The following is an 18,500-nucleotide window of genomic DNA, read 5'->3' on the forward strand; positions in this document are numbered from 1 at the left end:
GCGCCACAACGCCCCCCCCCCCCACACACACACACACACAAACACACACACGCGTTTGTGCGGTTGTTCGTTATATTACACGCATGACGATAATAATAATAATACATTATAATAAAATCAAAGATACAAACCTTTGATACGGTTCGAGTACCTATATGGGGTATGGCTTTGTAGGTATCCATATATCGTATAAACTATAAAGTACATATTATTATACTCGCGCCGTACGCATAGCATCATATTATTAAACACACATTATAATAATATATTACAATATAATACAGTATAACTGCAGGTATAAATTTTAGAGACGGGTATTAAAATAATATAACGTATAGGTACGTTTAGGTACTCACTATAGGTATACAGCGCTATCAGCCACCGAGATGTGCACTGCTAAATAGTCGCCGTGGAAATATAATACCTACGATGTGTGTGATAGTATTCGTATAATAATAATAATAATAATAATAATAATAATAATAATAATATTATAATGTCCGCGGTGTGCGGTGCGATTGTCGAACGATGGCCGCGAGGGCGGGCGAGAGCGGAAAGCAGCGAGAAATTAATTTACGAGAAATCTGAATATTGTCTTACAGACAGTGCGTACTCCGTATTATTATTATTATTATTATTATTATATACATGCACAACACAAGCTTATACTCACGAGTATACAATATTATATTATGTATAGAACTGCGTATACCGGGTGATCCGTACAACGCGAGTCGCGCTCATTATTTAAAAAAAAAAACTATTATTTATGTATATGATATTAAGTCGTTACAAAACAACATTTTTTATAAAAATTAAATTTTAAACGGGATTTTGTGGTATAAGTATTTAAAGTTTAGACGAGTGTAGTGGAGTGGTACGGATATATTCCGCAAATTGCAATGTATTGGTCCACTTAATTTTTTTTCCTAAAACAACTATATACGAATTATTTGTAAAAGAAATGTTTTTAAAAACGTTAGTGTGTTTTATGCAATAATAATATTACTGTATTTCGTTACACGTATCACCCCGTATATAAAATATATATACAACGATTATAATAACAAATCGAAATATCGAATATATAATATTTAGATCTATCTATATACACACGAGCATATATTTTATTTCAATATAAAATCGTTTAGGTACGGTCGCGGCTGATAATATCGAATTCTCGAGTCCCCTGATGTATTGTATTATATGCGAACGTACATTGAAAGTATAATGTGTGTGTGACCTACCGCAATGTATATTGGAACGTTTAGGTTTAGCGATAATCAGATAGTAGATAGGTATTTTATATTATTATAATTTATTTCAATAGAAAATAGCTAGCCGCAGAAATGTAGTATTCAAGACGAGCGTACCTATATATCATATACGATATGACAATATGGGCAGGCAAATGGAAAAATTGCCAACTGCCCAAGAAAAATGAAATAGATGTAACAACATTTTTAAAATAATATATTTTCAATGTAACTATGATAATAAAATTATCGTTGCATCAATTTTTTCATACTGATTGTCAAATAATGTCATCAATATTATATAAGTATGTAAAAAAAATGTTATCTATTACCTCAAATTCATTATAATGTTTTTATCTCAATGTAATGATTTTTTAGGGTTTAGTAGTTATATTATATACGATATGTTATATAGGGATGAAACTTTTGTCGCATGAAAGGACTCTGCATAACTTTTTGTGAGTTGGCTTTATGGCTGTTAGTTCAGCTTGATCAGTTTTGGGCATCTATTTTACACCCTGTAAATAGGTATCTATTATTTTTAAGAAAAAATAACGTTAAACGGATTTAATTTTATATAAATTTGTTGGACTCGTCGATGATGTGCCGATTAAATTTAATTATCGACATATTTTAAGAAAAGAATTCTAGATTTCAGTTACAACTGAATAATCTAGGTATATGCTGTAAGGTTACAGATTTACAGATACTCGATAGGTAGTGTAATGCTGTGTGTAATATAGAAACATATTTTTGTTTTTTTTTTATTTATCGAAAATCGGTCTATATTGACCGAGACATTTTTTGAATAATGAGTCAAACGGAAAGTCTTGTACGCTCACGCGATAAAAACAAAACCTAGATATACCATAACATAGAATTTATACATCCGTACCGCCGCCAGTGTAAATAATATAATATTATATTATATAGCGTTGGAGTATACGCGGGAAGAACGATTTTGTTTTTGGTCTCACGGGTGTCCTCTTTAAAAGGTTTCACTTCTTTATTTTATACACATACCTATATATAATAAATATAATATATTACAACAACAATAATAATATTATAATGTTTTATGTGTCGTCGTTAAAACACGGATATCTTGTATCACGGTGTATTCTTAATAATAAAATATAATATAATATAATAATATAATAATACAAAACGGGTTTTTACAAACGAACCCGCGCTGCTTGGAGTAATTCGACGTCTGTATTGCCCAGATAACTCGATGTTCTTTCTTTTTAATCCGCCGAGTACCACAATATATACAGGGCGATTCACTGAGGAATGTTTTTCTCTTAGCTGTATTCAAAAATGTCATGAGATTTATAGAAATTTTTTTTCCGTAAAATATGAGTCAATATTTATATAATATAGGTATTACTCGCAGCTGTAATATTTTCAGGTTTAATCACTGAGTGCTGCAGGGTTTAAGTTTAAATGGCGAACTTCTAGAGTTTTAAAATTTTTAACGATCGAGCAGAAAATATTTTGCCCAAAATGTCGGACGAAAATAGATAAGAATTAAAAAAGCTACTTGTTCAATATTCGATATCTACATAATATAACTATACGCATTAACATTTTATTAGCAATGTTCTGCTACGTTTTGGGTGGACAAAAAACACGTGTAATAATACGATGGTGTAAAAAAAAATAAGGGCAGTACATGAAACGTCGGGACTGCGGTGAGTATTTTGGCATCATGACGTAGTGTGATTATACGTTACATGTAATATTATTATTTTAAATTTTCGAAAATGGATTCAAACTAGAAGCATCAACGTTTTTCGAAACCAACTTTGACGTTAAAATAATCACCCCAAAGTCTGCAGACATATTATTATTATCATGCAGCTGCATACTCTGAACATGGAGCCTTGTTTCCAGACATACCAAGGATAAATAAATAAAAAAATAATTTATTATTGTTATCATAATATTTCGCTCGTTATTTTCGGCAAGGATGTAGCTGCATGTTATGCTATTATGCTAACCATCCACCACAACGTACTGTGATAATAATATTAGAGTATACCATAATAATACTATTGCTCAAAATAAATTGTTCACGATTGTTGTGTAGCTTGTGTAGCCTATACACCGCGGCGCTGTCGTGCAGTATAATAGTAATCTAACCTACATATTAATGTAATAATATTATAATAACAATATATTAATATGTATACCGTATAACGTATCCTATATTATTATTATGTATACATATAATACGTATAAGGTATTGTTCCGGAGTATCTGACGTATTAAAGCGTGTAAATATATAGCGTGCGGGAGACTCGTTATTTACACAATAGCAGCGAGTATATAGTTAAACTTACAATACGGGCGGCATAATATGTGCGGCGGTATAAACAGGCAACAGTCTCTCTCGAGTCTCTGCGCGGTCAAAGCATATAATATACATTATATAGGTGTATGTATATATTAATAATATGCGTTACGTGTATACGAAAAGCGGGTATTTGAATTAGTCTCTGAAAACGCAACTATACATATATGAGTAGAATACAAGTCGTCGCGACAGTGAGTATGAAGTCGCGTATAAGCACGAGAAAACGAGGAGAGCAGTATTTTTTTTGAACGCTATTTTTAATGGAAACAAATTCGTATCGACTATTATAATATTATTATGTATAATATAGAATAATATTAATACGTAGATAGATGGTATGTTCGATAACATTATGTTATATATACTGTTTATTATATTATTATAATAAGCCATGTTCGCAGTACGAACAACTTTTCTTGAAATATTTTTCAAGAGCAAAGTTTAACGCGGCGTGTTTGTTATTATATTATTTTATTTTTACACACGATTAAATATGAGCGTAAATCCACATTTGCCTATATAGCTACCTGCATGGCTATATAAAACAATAATGTGCAGATACAAATACATTCGGACCGAGCAATAAAATATACTGTTACGACGAATTAAATAAAGTTTTAAAATCCCGCAAACGCGTAACTTCGTTCATTTTTATTTGATAATGTTTTAGTTTTTAAATTTAAAAGTCTAAACCATACATTCACGTTCAAAACTAACGCCGTGAATGGATAGACACGATTAAAAGGTACCTAAGAAACAGCCACCAAAGTAATTATAGTTAAAATGCATCTAGTAAAATATGCATAAAAAAAACAAAATATGCACCTGAATTTGTAAAACGTGAGCAGCGTATTGGCAGGGAATAAAAAATAAAATTCTAATTTTATTCATTCTTAGCCATTCTTATGGAACACAATGCTATCGACCGGAAAAAAGTCTGAGCCCTGCTGTAGTTCAATATGTTTTAATAAAATATTATGAATTATGATACGAACGTTACTTTCGATTTCGACATTCTCGCGTGCGTGAGAGGTTTAGGTCATACGCTTGTCGTGTATACCCGTAGAAAAGCATACCTATACGCAATATCGCTCTGTACTAATGAGTGTCAGGTGCGGAGGTGAACTGTACTTATATGATATCAAAATGGTTCCGATTCACAGAGCATTGCTCACAACTTTCACCATCAAAACTCAAAAGTTGAAGTGTTATTGTTGGCGTTTGTGCGCACGTTTTCACTCGAATTTCGGCAATAATTAATAATTATTATTATACATTACGTGGAATCTCAGTCGGCACATGTATAATAATATTATATTCACCGAGTTGGAAATACTCGTATATATCGATATCGAGATTAAAATATACTTAGTATTTTTGCAGCGCTGACTACTGACTATAGATATAAACGGATGGATAAAAATCGACGATTGACTGTCTGATTTCAACTCGACATAGGTAATGCGAAAACGCGTTATAAATCCACGATTAAAATAGAAAAAATAATCTGTTAAACTCAATAGTTACTCGAGAATGTTTAATTAAGTTACTGGGTAGGTACTTAACCTCACAGGGTTTCGGGAGACGTGTACATAATCATACGAAAGTTGTTTACTCTTCAACGTTTTCGCGCGTTTATCTTATAATAATGGCTCGATAAAGCAGTCAATACAACACATATTTAAAACTCATTAATTAATCACCTGCAAATCGATCAATAAAAGAACATTGTAAGTTTGGACTTCAGGGGGACGCAGCCCCCGACAACTAATTTCATTCGCCCATCTAATTTTTACCCACCACCGTTTTTGTATAAAAATAGTTTATTCTGATAATTTGTTTATTAAAAAAAAAACTCACCGTGGTCCACGCTTATGGGGTCGCCGCAAGAGTCACAGTACTCGGCAAATAGGCCGTCGAAACACTGCAGACAGTAAGGCCGGCCGTCTCTCATGATGTACCTCTGGCCCCCGAGCTGTTTGTCGCACTCCAAGCACGCAAAGTGTTTCATGTGCCAAGCACGACCTTCTGCTTCCGTACATTCGTCAGCCAAGATTATCTGCGAGCACATCATAAAACAATGATTTCAAGTATATGCAGTGATATGTAAACAATAATATTATATTAAATAACGTAAGGTTAATCAATCCATTGCTAGATATGGGAGCGGAATTGGATAGACAGAGGTGGAAAGGCATTTTAGAAGCGGCGATGGTCCTGAATGGACCGCTATAAGCCTAAGAAGAAGAAGGTTTATCTGGGTGCTAATTAACTCGTAACATTGTGTATAATTTATATAATGTCATGTACGAGATATATTTTGTGTAACAAAACATAATATCATAATAACTATCGCAATAACAATAGTTTCGTCGAAATAACTAGGAGTTTTAATGAGTTTTCATGGGAAATTTCAATACAAATTAAATATATTTTAAATGTAGTCCCTAGAATCGATTTGTTGTGATTGTTGCGGGATTACGAAATGATGTAGAAAACTCGGTGATACATTTTTATGCAGCTTATTACTGCTTCTAAAGAAATTTCTAAAGCTAAAACACTTTTGTGAAATCGAAGAAGGTAATATTTTGGAGACGTATCCGTTTTAGAATTTGTTTGCTTCTTATGTTTATTTTACAGTTCAAGGTTTTTGAAGATCCAATTATTTTTTAAACACTACCTATACAACTTTTTTGCTATAGCCTATAGGTAGGTATGAATTATTTAAAAAAAATGGTTGTTTCACTGTTATTTCCAAATCGGTGTTTACTTTTATTGAGTAACTATTATAATGTTCTTTACAAACCACCATAGAATGATAACATCGTCGTGACATTGTATACAGACATCTCGTAATATAAGACGCGATTAGGGGAGGATTAGGATGGCGTCTTGGTGGGTGGTTGACATTTTTGATCGGCGGACAAAGTATAGGCATGTAGACGGATGAAACCTAACATAATATCATAATACGAGTGAGAAGAAAAATTGTGGTATACCATCGCGTCTGCATGACTGCGCGCGGATAAAGATTTACAACGGAAGGCTGCGTGCTAAATATTGTAATATATTGTGTATACACTGTACCTCATCACAAGCCGAACACCTGGGCTTGAGCGTTTCCGCATGATGTCTACCGCAGTACACGTGGTCGTCTTTGTAGAAGTATATAAGGTCGACGAGTATCTCTTTGCACACGCGGCACGTGAAGCACGCCGGATGCCACGCCGCTCCCGACCCGACTCTGCTCGCCGTCACCGCCATGTCGCCGGGCTGCAGGGTCTCTTGACACTGTGGAAAAACGACAACGGTTTAATTCAAACATACAATAATTAAAATACGGTTAGACTACGACATTCAATAGTATAACCGCGATTTTATTATCCGTAATGATATACAATATGATAGGTACGAGGTATTATATAGTAAGTATATCTACGTACATTTAATATAATATGGCGTGTCTGGGGGTTTCACGATTTCGCGCTGAAATCTACAGATACCTGCGTAAGCCGGTAAATCGAGAGAGGTCGGCCAAAATTCGAAAATCGTAGCGACGCGTAGGTAAATCAAAAATATACTATAATAATAGGTACATTATTGACACCCGATAATCATTCAGTTTTGTTGTATACGCGTCTCGCGCTTCATATTTCAATAACTTCAAAAAGGTTATTAAAACCCCACACCGTTGCACGTTCAATACAATCGAATTCCGCATACGACGATAGCGCCATTATTGTACAAGCCAGTCGGCAGCCCCGGATATTGTATGAACTCGGATCAAAGTCAAAAACCTATCGGTTACACCCCAAAGTCGGCAGTAAAATGATCCTATATGAGTAATATTATTATACTGGACCGTGTAAACACATTTTTTCGCACGTTCAAACGAGTCAAGTGGGAGGTAATAACTATTAAATTATTTTTTTTCCATTATTATTTATATATATTGTTTAAACGAAAATCAAAGAGCTTATATAACAACATCATAGAGGTAATGAGCTAAATTCGTTATTATACACGAATTATGTTAATAAATAATAGTACGTAGATACGAATCTGAAAAAGTTGAGAATAATCAATGTAACGATAGAGATTATAATAACACAAACCAGCATTCGTAAATTACGTAGCTTCATCTAGTCGTATATATTTTGTGAATATTAAAAATATTATCACTAGGTATGATTAAATAATATTTTACAAACGAAAATTTGTTTTCAACCGACGAAGGCGAAAAGCATTTTTAAAATACTAGTAATATTATATAATTTGAAGTAAATATGCGATGGAAATCATTAGGTACAATGAAAGAAAATAAAAGCAAACGAGTGTCAAAATTATAGAGGGGAAGCGAACCGACGCAACTCATCACTACGAAATATGACGACGACCATTAGTTTTAATATTCTACGCATAATATATTTTACGAAAAATAACATTCCTTGTGTTATTCTGACAAAATATCAGACCACTATAAAAATATATGATATAGTATACAGTGTCGTTACACGTTTATATATTACTAAATAAATTTCAATATTGACGTATAATCGTGGTTCAAACCATAAAAGTGTTTATTTTATTACTTTAATGACTACCTATTTTGAGATTTGACACAAATTGTATACGACATGGAAAACGTACAACCCTATTATAAAAGTGGTTTTTTTTAATGGAAAAAAAATCAATTTATACAAATGTTAGATGGACCACAAGCGAATAGATAACAAAAAAGTGATAAAATCTAACGGCGCTGTGTCATAAACTAAATTAAACAACCAATAATATATATAATTATAAATATAATAAAGCTAATGGAATTTCATGAAATAAAATACTAGTTTAACTGTTTGGAGTGCAATAGGTGCAATGTATACGTAAACCTAAATCCAAATACGTTTATTCTAGTTTAAAAACGAATTCACTTGTTCTCTGATGTATGGGTAGGTAACTACATATTTACTACGCACCAATTTTAAACTATTTATATAGGTACCTACTATAGTAAACGAGTGAGTGTAGTAATTTATATTTTTTTTAAATTCGACTTTATTCTTAATAATAAAATTAAGTGGTTCGACATTAATCGACATTTTGTTTTTAACTTTAATTGCACTAAACATGTGTTTGTGTGTGTTTTGCATTATTTTTCTGTACAGGTACTCAACGTTACCTAACGTTTATGGCGGGTATTATATTATGGTATAAAAGTTATAACACGTCATTATGGGAACAGTTGCTAATGAATTTATACATAGTTAATTTAAACTACAGTGTCCTGAGCGGCTGAGCCGGATAGGGCAAGTACCGGGCCAGCCGAGTTTTACCAGCACGAAACCCCGTCAAAATGGGTTGGACAAATCAAATATTATAATTAATCTACCAACATTTAGTCTGACCTGCCGAGTCAAACTCGGTAACTCTCCGGTCTGATGGTCTGATAGGGTGTTTTTGTCCGCATCAATAGTCGATACGACACGTGGTACACATAATGGATATGCACGCGCGTGTTATAGTCTGTTCAGTACACGAGCATTTAAGGAAACACAATATTCTTCTATTATACTGAACGGTATCTTGTAGAGGACTGAGTAATGGCTAACCATCGAATAATTTGTTTTGATTTTTCAAAATTATAATAAAACCGTTATTAAATTCTGGGTGAGGTAAAAAAAGAGCATATATAAATTGATGTATTATGTAATGTGCTTGTATCATATTTAATTTGCTGCAGATAATATAAAACGTTAATTAAAACAAATACTCGGTTGATATGTGGAATTTGTTTCCACTACATTTTATAGGTTATGGTTCAGCCGGTTTAGCGAAACCTAGGGAATTCAATCACTTAATGGGTTGAATAATGATACATAAGTGCCTATAAACTATGAATCGAAAATGCACTACTGGTATTGACTGTCGATTACAGGATGTATGAAATAGTTACAGGGTCGAATTAATTATGATGCACACTAAAGAGTCTCACTTAAAGTCTTAAGAGAAAAAATAAAAAAACTATTTTCAAACAGGTTTCGAGTCGAAATTACACATCTCATATAATGTGTGCTATGTTAAATTGCCCAGAGCGTAATCAAGAAGTTGTTCGAATGATGGAACATATTTCTAAGTAAAAATGACAACGCGTGTACCTTCGGTATGTACCTACACATTGGTACATAATATAATAATAATACACTTTATTATATTATAAACATTATACAACCTTATAATAATGTATACTACTTTTGGGTGGAAAATAAATTGCCGTGTCGATGCGAAAACGTATGAAAATGCACTGCGAAAAATCGACCAGAGCTAATGCAAAGACGCAGATAGTTGATTTCGCATTCGATTATCGCGTCCGGACGAGTGTCGTTGAAAAGAAAAAAAAAATCAACCTAACTCACCGACACATGAATCCCTCCAAGTACCTACATAGTGTCGTACAACGTCGGTAATCTATTATTATATTTTACCATGTTTACACCGAGCTTGACATAATGTATGATTTCCGCGCGAACATCCGCCGCGCCGTCCGTCGTCTCCGTCAAAGTATACGTTACAACCCCCCCCCCCCATCATGGTTCCGCGGGGGTTTAAAAGCGACAAAAGACTGACGGGACGAATAATGTTTACAAACACATTACTAATCCGCAGACATAATATTACTCACAGGTTTTGCGCGCCGCGCGTGTGTGGTTTGTCCCGTGTGAGACGCAGCGCGAGTCACACGTATTAAAATCAAATATATTAGTGCGCGAAAACCAAACCGAGTTCGCGTTGATTGGCTGGCAGGGTGTTTGATTTCCGGAGATAAGAACACAAACGGCGTAGCACAGCTCTACAACAACGTATAATAACAACAATAATAATAGTAATATTGTTGTTGTAAACGAATGAGATCTCGCCGACTACGGAGGACTACAAACTGATGTCTGATAAGAACAATAATAATAATCGTCGCTTGTGCTTGCGATGCCGAGTCCGATCTCAGAAAGGCTCGAAAGAGGACTCTCGGTGTTCTGCTCGGGGGTGGGATTATTTTTTTTGGCAATCGAACGCGTTTGTTAGACGAGATAAAAAGCCGTCGCGAATTACGTGCGACCGTTGTTGTGCAAAAGCCGCAGAACTCCAATCGCATACGAGTAGGATAAACGGCCAGAAAATCCGTCGAGATACCTCGGTGGCCGTTGCTGTCGCTTACTATCGCCAAAAAATGTAGACGCCAAACGATTTATATGTATAAAAATGGACGGTGATTGTGTCGAATATTAAGGGGAACTTTAAAAAAATTAAATCTTTTTTTTCGAAATAGAGTTTACATTTAATAAGCGAAAACAAATTCACACAATATTATCAAGGTTTCAGATATTTTATTTTTCTCTCTGTCACAAACATCACCTATTGTGTAACAAACAATAATAGTTAGGGAGTAATACGGTTAGTAATATAATCAAACTTAACATTTCTTATATTATGTTTAATGGAAACAAACCAACAACGGGTAACATTTTACTGAACATGTACCCCACAAAAGTACAAAAACTAAAACAATCCGTTTTCTGAAATTAGGCTTGCCGGGCTAAAGATGAAAACTATATTGACTCCAAACATATAGGTAGAGGATAAAAAAAGAACTCATAAATAATGACAAATCGTTTAAATGCCGTAAACTATACAAAAACAATAATAACAAATAGGTGGGTACTCGTAAAACGTGGACATTTTTTCGGGAGGTCCACGGGGCGCGAAGGTGGTTTGGGAATACTTTTGGAGAACTAAGGTATATTATAATCGGCTCTCTCAGCAACCAAACAATAACAACGATAACGACATCAAGGGCTGGCTGGCTTAGCTTCTCGCCCCCCCCCCCCCAACACGACACCGTCAGGCCATAAATCTCAAGTTAAAAACACTTTAAACTGGCGACCGCGGGGTATAATTATTGCTCCTCGGCGCGCACCGCACATGTGACTTGTCGTTAAACGGCGGCGGCTGGAGCTATTTTACGGGAGAGAGACACGCACAGAAATGGGGGGGGGGGGCGAGACCTGTCGAGAGGGAGAGAGAGACACACACACACACAGAATAAGGGAGAGAGACAGAGAGAAATATGCGCAGCACCCTTTTAAACGCCTATACATATTATCATAATATATTTGTGTATTTATATACGAATACGGTAATAAATCCATTGACGCCAAGTGCCGTTGAAAGATAACAACCCATCTATCAGCCACCCCAGCCGTGCCCCGCACCGGCGGCGCGGCGAAAACTGTCGAAATTACCGAGTTTGTTTAGCAATTATATTATATACGATATAGTACGTACTACGTACACGGTACGCACGACTCTGCCCACCCGCTCGCCGAGCGACGGCCCGAAGTCGAGTGCGTATGGCGGCCGAGGGCGTCGGTCGGTTTTCGGGTTCCTCCGTTCGTTTTCCCGTCGACGCGATAAATCGTCGACCGGCGGTGTAAAAATAAATACAATTATCATGCTCTCTATAACGACGAGAGAACTCGGGTTTGTTTTTTTTTTTTCCCCCGGTCGATTTTTATTTCGTTTTTACACGAATGTGTCGGCTGCAGAGCGAAACAAATGGAATGCATTTGTACACCACTCGTCATTATAATATTGCGTTATTATTATTATATTATCCTGCAGCAGTCATTATACTACGTATATATCATTGTGTACACACGATATAGCATTACGTATATTATTACATACCTACTGTAGAACCGTCGCCATATATAGGTCGAGAGCCGTTCACGGTTATTGAGTCGCGGGTAAATAATTAATATAATATCGTTATTGCCGTTGCCGGGCGAGATTGGCCGAGTTTTTAAAATTTTAATCCCGCCCGAATCCATCCATATATAATCATAATTGATGGCGATAATAATAACAACGACAACAACAACAACAATAATAATAATAATAATAATTAACTCGATCCGCGAGACGCTGAGTTGTTATGTACAGCAGCCGTCGCCCGTCGTATCGCGCGCGTTGCAGTATTCCGTATACGATATAGGTATATAATATACCTAGTGAGACGAGTGTGTACACAACAGTATTGTTTTCTCCAATCAAAACACGGGAACCGAAGGAGAGTCGTGTACACGTCGGATTCCGAAGAGTAAATAATAAAATGAAACGCAATTTGGCGGTTTTTTTTCCCCGACGAAACGGGAAAAATAATATAATGATCGCCGTCGTTCCACGTCCACACGTCGTCATCATCATCATCATCATCGTCGTGGTCGTGGTCGTCGTCATCGTATATAATAAACGAAACTCGCGAGTGTTTGATGGCAGCACAGACGTGATGATGTTCTAAATTTCGAATTTGAGCTAGTGGATATAATATACCGATATGATACCGATAATAATAATAATAATAATAATATATACGTTTTAGATAGAATCCGACGAGTACCCTCGTCAACTTAACGGTTGACGTGAATAGAAAAATCAAAAATTGTGTCAATCGAATTGGGCAGTGAATCGAATAACGCACGGGTATAGACGCGTATAGACTTATTGTAATATTTTTTATATATAAAACGATATTCACCGGAAAGCCTTACTATACACCGATGCAGTTCGGCGACCGTGTACGAGTTTCGCGCAATAGATACAATAATAACGTGACATGGGATTATACACATAACAATATATATGTATATATATGTATGTTATACTGGTGTGTGTACATACGAAATAGACAGACAGACGCAAACTATGCGGTGCTACATTATAGGCACGGCAAAGATTGAATTTTAAATTAATATATATATACGTCGGAGAAAAAGGTGCAGATTTATACGAAATACAGGGCGATCCAACAAGTATGCCCACCCTCCTCTTTTTCTTTAATAATGACGTTTTTTAAAAACCGGATTTTTGGAATCTTCAAATATTGTACTCAAAGACCATATTTTCATATCCTTGAGATTTTTTGCACCACTTAAGTCCTGTGGCGATATACACATTTTTTTTTCAAATGGGAACCCCACTTTTTTACTGTAAATTATTTAGCGGATAATTTTTTTGATAATTTTGATGTATTGAAATCAAAATTCGAACAATTAGTTTTCTAGTTATTACACATTTTGTGTTAAGGATAATATTGTTTATAATAAGGGAAGGAGGATATTATGCTTGTACAGTATACGTACAGTATACGTTGTTATCTATAGTCTATACACATAATATAAAATAATACGTCATTTTATATTTATTTAGTCAAACACTTAGGTAAATAGCAAGTAAAATCCTTTTTGATTAATTTAGTTATTTTTCTTATTCCATGTGTAGTACTGTATAAGCAAAAAGCATATTTCTATTATGGACTATTATCCTTAGTACAAATTGTCCAATAACTAAGAAACCACTCGTTCGAATTTTGACTTCGATACATCAAAATTCTCAAAAGAATTATCTGCTAAATAATTTAAAGAAAAAAAATGGGGTTCTCATTTGAAAAAGAAAGGTTCGTATCGCACAAAAAATCTCAAGAATATGAAAATATGGTCTTTGAGTATATTTAAAGATTCAAAAAAATCAGATTTTGAAAAACTTCATTATTAAAGAAAAAAAGGGAATAAGTTACTTGCTGGATCACCCTGGGTATATAATATTTTTTGTTTTATTTTACTTTGCAAGCTTAGACCTTTGACAAAACGCAAACATACAAAAAAAAAACAATCTTATTGTAATAACAATTAAATGGAATTATTATTATATTTATATATATGTATATGATTGTGTGTGTGTGTGTGTGTGTGTGTATTATGGTGACACTACTCAAAAACGTGACTTTTGAGTTAATTTCGGTTAATGATTCAACATAATGATGTACCTACCTATATATGAAGTGCGTGTATTTTTTTATGCAGAACACGCTACACTACTTAAATATAAAGTACAATTTTCGAGCATTCTTTTTATCTATAAAGTTCAACGACAATATATCATATGATAAAAGGTGTAATTTTGAAATTTCAAATTATTCTCTCGAAAAATTACGTTTTTTGAGTTGTCACTGCACAATTCTTTAGCATTGGCGATATACCTATATTATATTATAACACCAGAGTATTACGTTCAGATTTCTCGTACAGCGCCTATTATAGGTATTATATAATAATAATCGCAGTACTATTTTTTTAATATGACGCGGTAGCTCTTCCGTCTCTCCAAGTATTAGATTTATTACCTCGGAAACGACTTTAAAGCGCATGTCGCGTGTTGGCTGATAGCTACTATACACCTCTACATATTATACACAGGGTGAATCTTTTAAACCACGGCAAACTAGGGAATATCTCAGAAAATGATAAAATATTTTTATATTTTAAGTACGAAAACCCATATATGGCAGATAACCACAGAAAAATGTGAAATAGTTTATTTTAAACCATAAATAGCTTAAATATTAATCCTTAGAGATCGCCTAGTTCACTAGAAAAAAATCGCCCTATAATTTTAATATTCAGTACGGATTTGGCAAATGCGTCGAAGAATACAGTCACAAAAGAACGGCGAAAAAGTAATCTGTTTTTTTTCTACCGTTGTACACACTCATTAAATTATGACACTCATAAATTTCCAGTGATTTACTTCCTGCTTCTTATTATTCAATTATATTTTATTCGTTGCCTACTATAATAGTAATCTAAAGTCACCCAATAGTCATATTTTTGACGTGGGTTATAAAATAAATCGTATTAGTTTTTATTTTATTTAAACGTTTTAGACTGCAGAGCAGAGTTTGTACCAGTGCCGGATTTAACCATTGTGCCGCTTTTAGCACTAAATAATTTTCCGCCTTTTAATATAAATATTTTTCTAGTCTAAAAAATGTTATTGAAGCATACAATTATAGTTTTTTATTTTTACTTAAAATTTTGATGATGAACAATAAAAACATACAACTCTACGATTATGAAATTGGAAAACATAAAATATAAATATTATCCCAATCCCGTTGGCCTAAAAACATTTTATAATTAGTTTCATTTTATTTTAGTTCTAGTTCCAGTAGTAAAAATGTAATATTAAAAATTATTTGCCACCTTCGAGAAATTGCCGCCCTAAGCACTAGCTTATAGTTTTTACTGGGAAATACGGCACTGGTTTGTACGTTATTCGGTGTATCAAATCTGTGTGGTAAAAAGTAACAGCATTGATTATAAATTATAAATAATACATAAACAAACAACAGAAATGACAGTACCTATTTATAAAGACTTAACTCAACATAGGTTATGTAGCTATATGGGTGCATACAAGTAGGGTGCATAAGGATGGATACTGGCATACTGCATAAGTATCTACATAAAATATGTAATATATATCATAAGCCATCAAATCATAGGTCATACAATATGGGTTTACTGGTTTCAGAGACTTAAATTATTTATTAATATTATTTGCCATTTAAAATATTACAGATGGAAATGGTTAGTATAACAAAGGCGACACAGTTTTTATTTATTTTATGTAAAACACGGACACCGGGTCTCAGTGTGTGTATTTTATTTCAGTGCCGGGTTCGTAGTAGGTCAGCTAAAATTCATCGTTGAAAGTAACTAAAAATTGTAAAAATCATTTGTAATACAATGTTTTTTGTATAACTTTTGAATATTTGTTTTCTGTTTCTGTCAAACGATAATCTTTTTTGAAATAGTCTGGATTCTTCTAACTTCTAAATGCCCTTCTACTACCTAACCTACTACCTAATCTAACCTTTCTATTTAAGTTTCTTGTAGTTAATGTAAACTGTTTATAATTCTATACATCATAACGTCTTATATTTTATTTATAGCCTACTTTTATCTAATGACACTTGATACAGTCATATTATTATCGTTGTGATTAGATATAAAATTGTTTTAATAATTTATTTTTTTCGTTTAAAAGTTTAATATTCTGCAAAGGGGAACGAAAACTCTATTTGCTCTATTAGCAATCAACGGTATCAAACATCTTGGGTAGAAAATCGTTTTAACATCACTTCATCGTTATGCATATTATATACATTATGTGAGTACAGTTTCGAAATCACAATAGCATTGAGAGGTTCCAGTGCTAAACCCACGCAGAGGAGTAGACAAATTATTGGCACGAAGCCGGTCATGGCTTATTGAAAATTAACCTCCCAAATATAAGACGATAAGTGATATCAATATTATGTTTACAATGTACATTATAAAATTTATAGGTACATCATATTATTATTATTATTATTTTAACTTAGGTATATCTAAAGGTGGTCGACAACGAGTTTACATAATATTATTTCAGACCACTGAGAGCCGGTGAAATGTATAGCTGTGAATTTCGGAAATCGCGAAATAGACTGCTTGAGCGGGGCTGTATGTGGAAACAATATAAATATGTGCACACAAAATACGGAAACGCCTGCATCCGGTGCCACAAGGTTTGGCGACGACACGGCATCGTTAGATGCCAATGTTGAGACATACGAAATTATATTGTACGTCTCGTTTTTTAATTGTCTATATCGTACACGCAGTGGCATACCCACAATTGTTCAATGTAGCCCGGGGGGGGGGGGGGTGTAAACAAAGTAAATCAGGATTTGAAGTCAGTTACCTTATACTATCTCGGACGGTGGTAAAAAGACTTGCAATGAGTCAGATTCACTGATTGAGATTACCGCGATTACCGGCTCTCTCAGTATATTTATTATGATGTGTCATGAGCGAGGAATAAGAACTTGTTTAAGTTTATTGCCCACTTTAAGTCAAGTGGTTCATCTAAAAATAATATAACAGGCATTCTTTAATAATATTTTTGAATCGTTTTGTAAGCTGCTATATAATATGTTCATTGTTGTTAATTTTAATATTTTATCTACTTTGCGCACCTATATATTTGTCACTGTTTACAATGTCCGGACAATTTAGGCATTTTTCTACCTTGGTCGCACCCACTAAAATTGGACACTGTTTTAGTTATTTTTGTTCCTCCGATTTCCTACTTCACCTGTAACATAATATTATAATGTGAACCACGTTCGCCGACATGGTTGAGTTGGTTCACATTACTCGCAAATGGGTAACCGCACTTGGTATAGGTCTTCATAAGGGAAACGGCAGTCGAGGCTACCGACTGTAGTAAGTTGTTCTCTACGGCCAGTTCTCTAAAATTTCTCTGAGACTGACCAATGGAAAATATTATAATATTGTATACGGTAGATATTCGCGAGCTTGTAACCGCTACAATTTCCTCGTTGTTTCGGTTATAGTCAGTGTGAGACTGAGAGAAAAACGCGATAGTCGCCGGCTTCTTTCTCCACTTAATCATCCGAAAAATTCTCAATCGTACAACGATCAAATCGTTTTCGAAAGAGGTGTCGTTGGCGAACGCGTAAGGTCATCTCTGCAAAACGAATCTATAGAATTATTTTTGCGATTCTCATCACTTCTGGTCCGTGTCACGCGTTATTGGAACATTAATAGTCGATAAGGGTGGTTAGTCGGGGTTCACTATACCAGCTTACTGTTGCACACATCCGTAGGTCCCTCAGGTTTTTCATACGATGACCATTCTACGACCGTTATTCACGATATTTATTGTAGTTGTGCATAGTGCATAGATGTAATAGTGTAGAGTGCCCATAAACTGCATAGGTTTGCAAAATCCAAATAATAAACGTTAAATAATCCACTAAAGGCCTTATAATTATTGTATGAACCTAAATACACATAAATGTATAACGATCATAATCATAATGTTTAATAATTGCAATGTTACAGGAATAATCGTCGATAACTATTTAGTTTTTAATTACTCAATTTTTCCTGACATAGTTTTAAATCTTATGTTCTAAATTATTATCT

The 18,500-nt window shown here is 34.2% G+C and overlaps 1 protein-coding gene across 2 annotated transcripts in view; it reads right to left on the bottom strand.

Annotated features, from left to right (window-relative positions):
* LOC111039265 (protein prickle-like) overlaps positions 1-18,500 on the bottom strand; it is a 117,983-nt gene that overhangs the window by 13,189 nt on the left and 86,294 nt on the right. For both annotated transcript variants that reach the window (XM_022322686.1, XM_022322685.1), the window contains exons 4-5: positions 6,703-6,906; positions 5,476-5,674 (exon numbers count right to left, since the gene is read on the bottom strand). In XM_022322686.1, the coding sequence (XP_022178378.1) occupies positions 5,476-5,674; positions 6,703-6,906 (403 nt within the window). The remainder of the gene's footprint in view (positions 1-5,475; positions 5,675-6,702; positions 6,907-18,500) is intronic.

This window comes from Myzus persicae, unplaced genomic scaffold, assembly GCF_001856785.1.
Source record: "Myzus persicae strain clone G006 unplaced genomic scaffold, MPER_G0061.0, whole genome shotgun sequence".
Lineage (NCBI taxonomy): Eukaryota > Metazoa > Arthropoda > Insecta > Hemiptera > Aphididae > Myzus > Myzus persicae.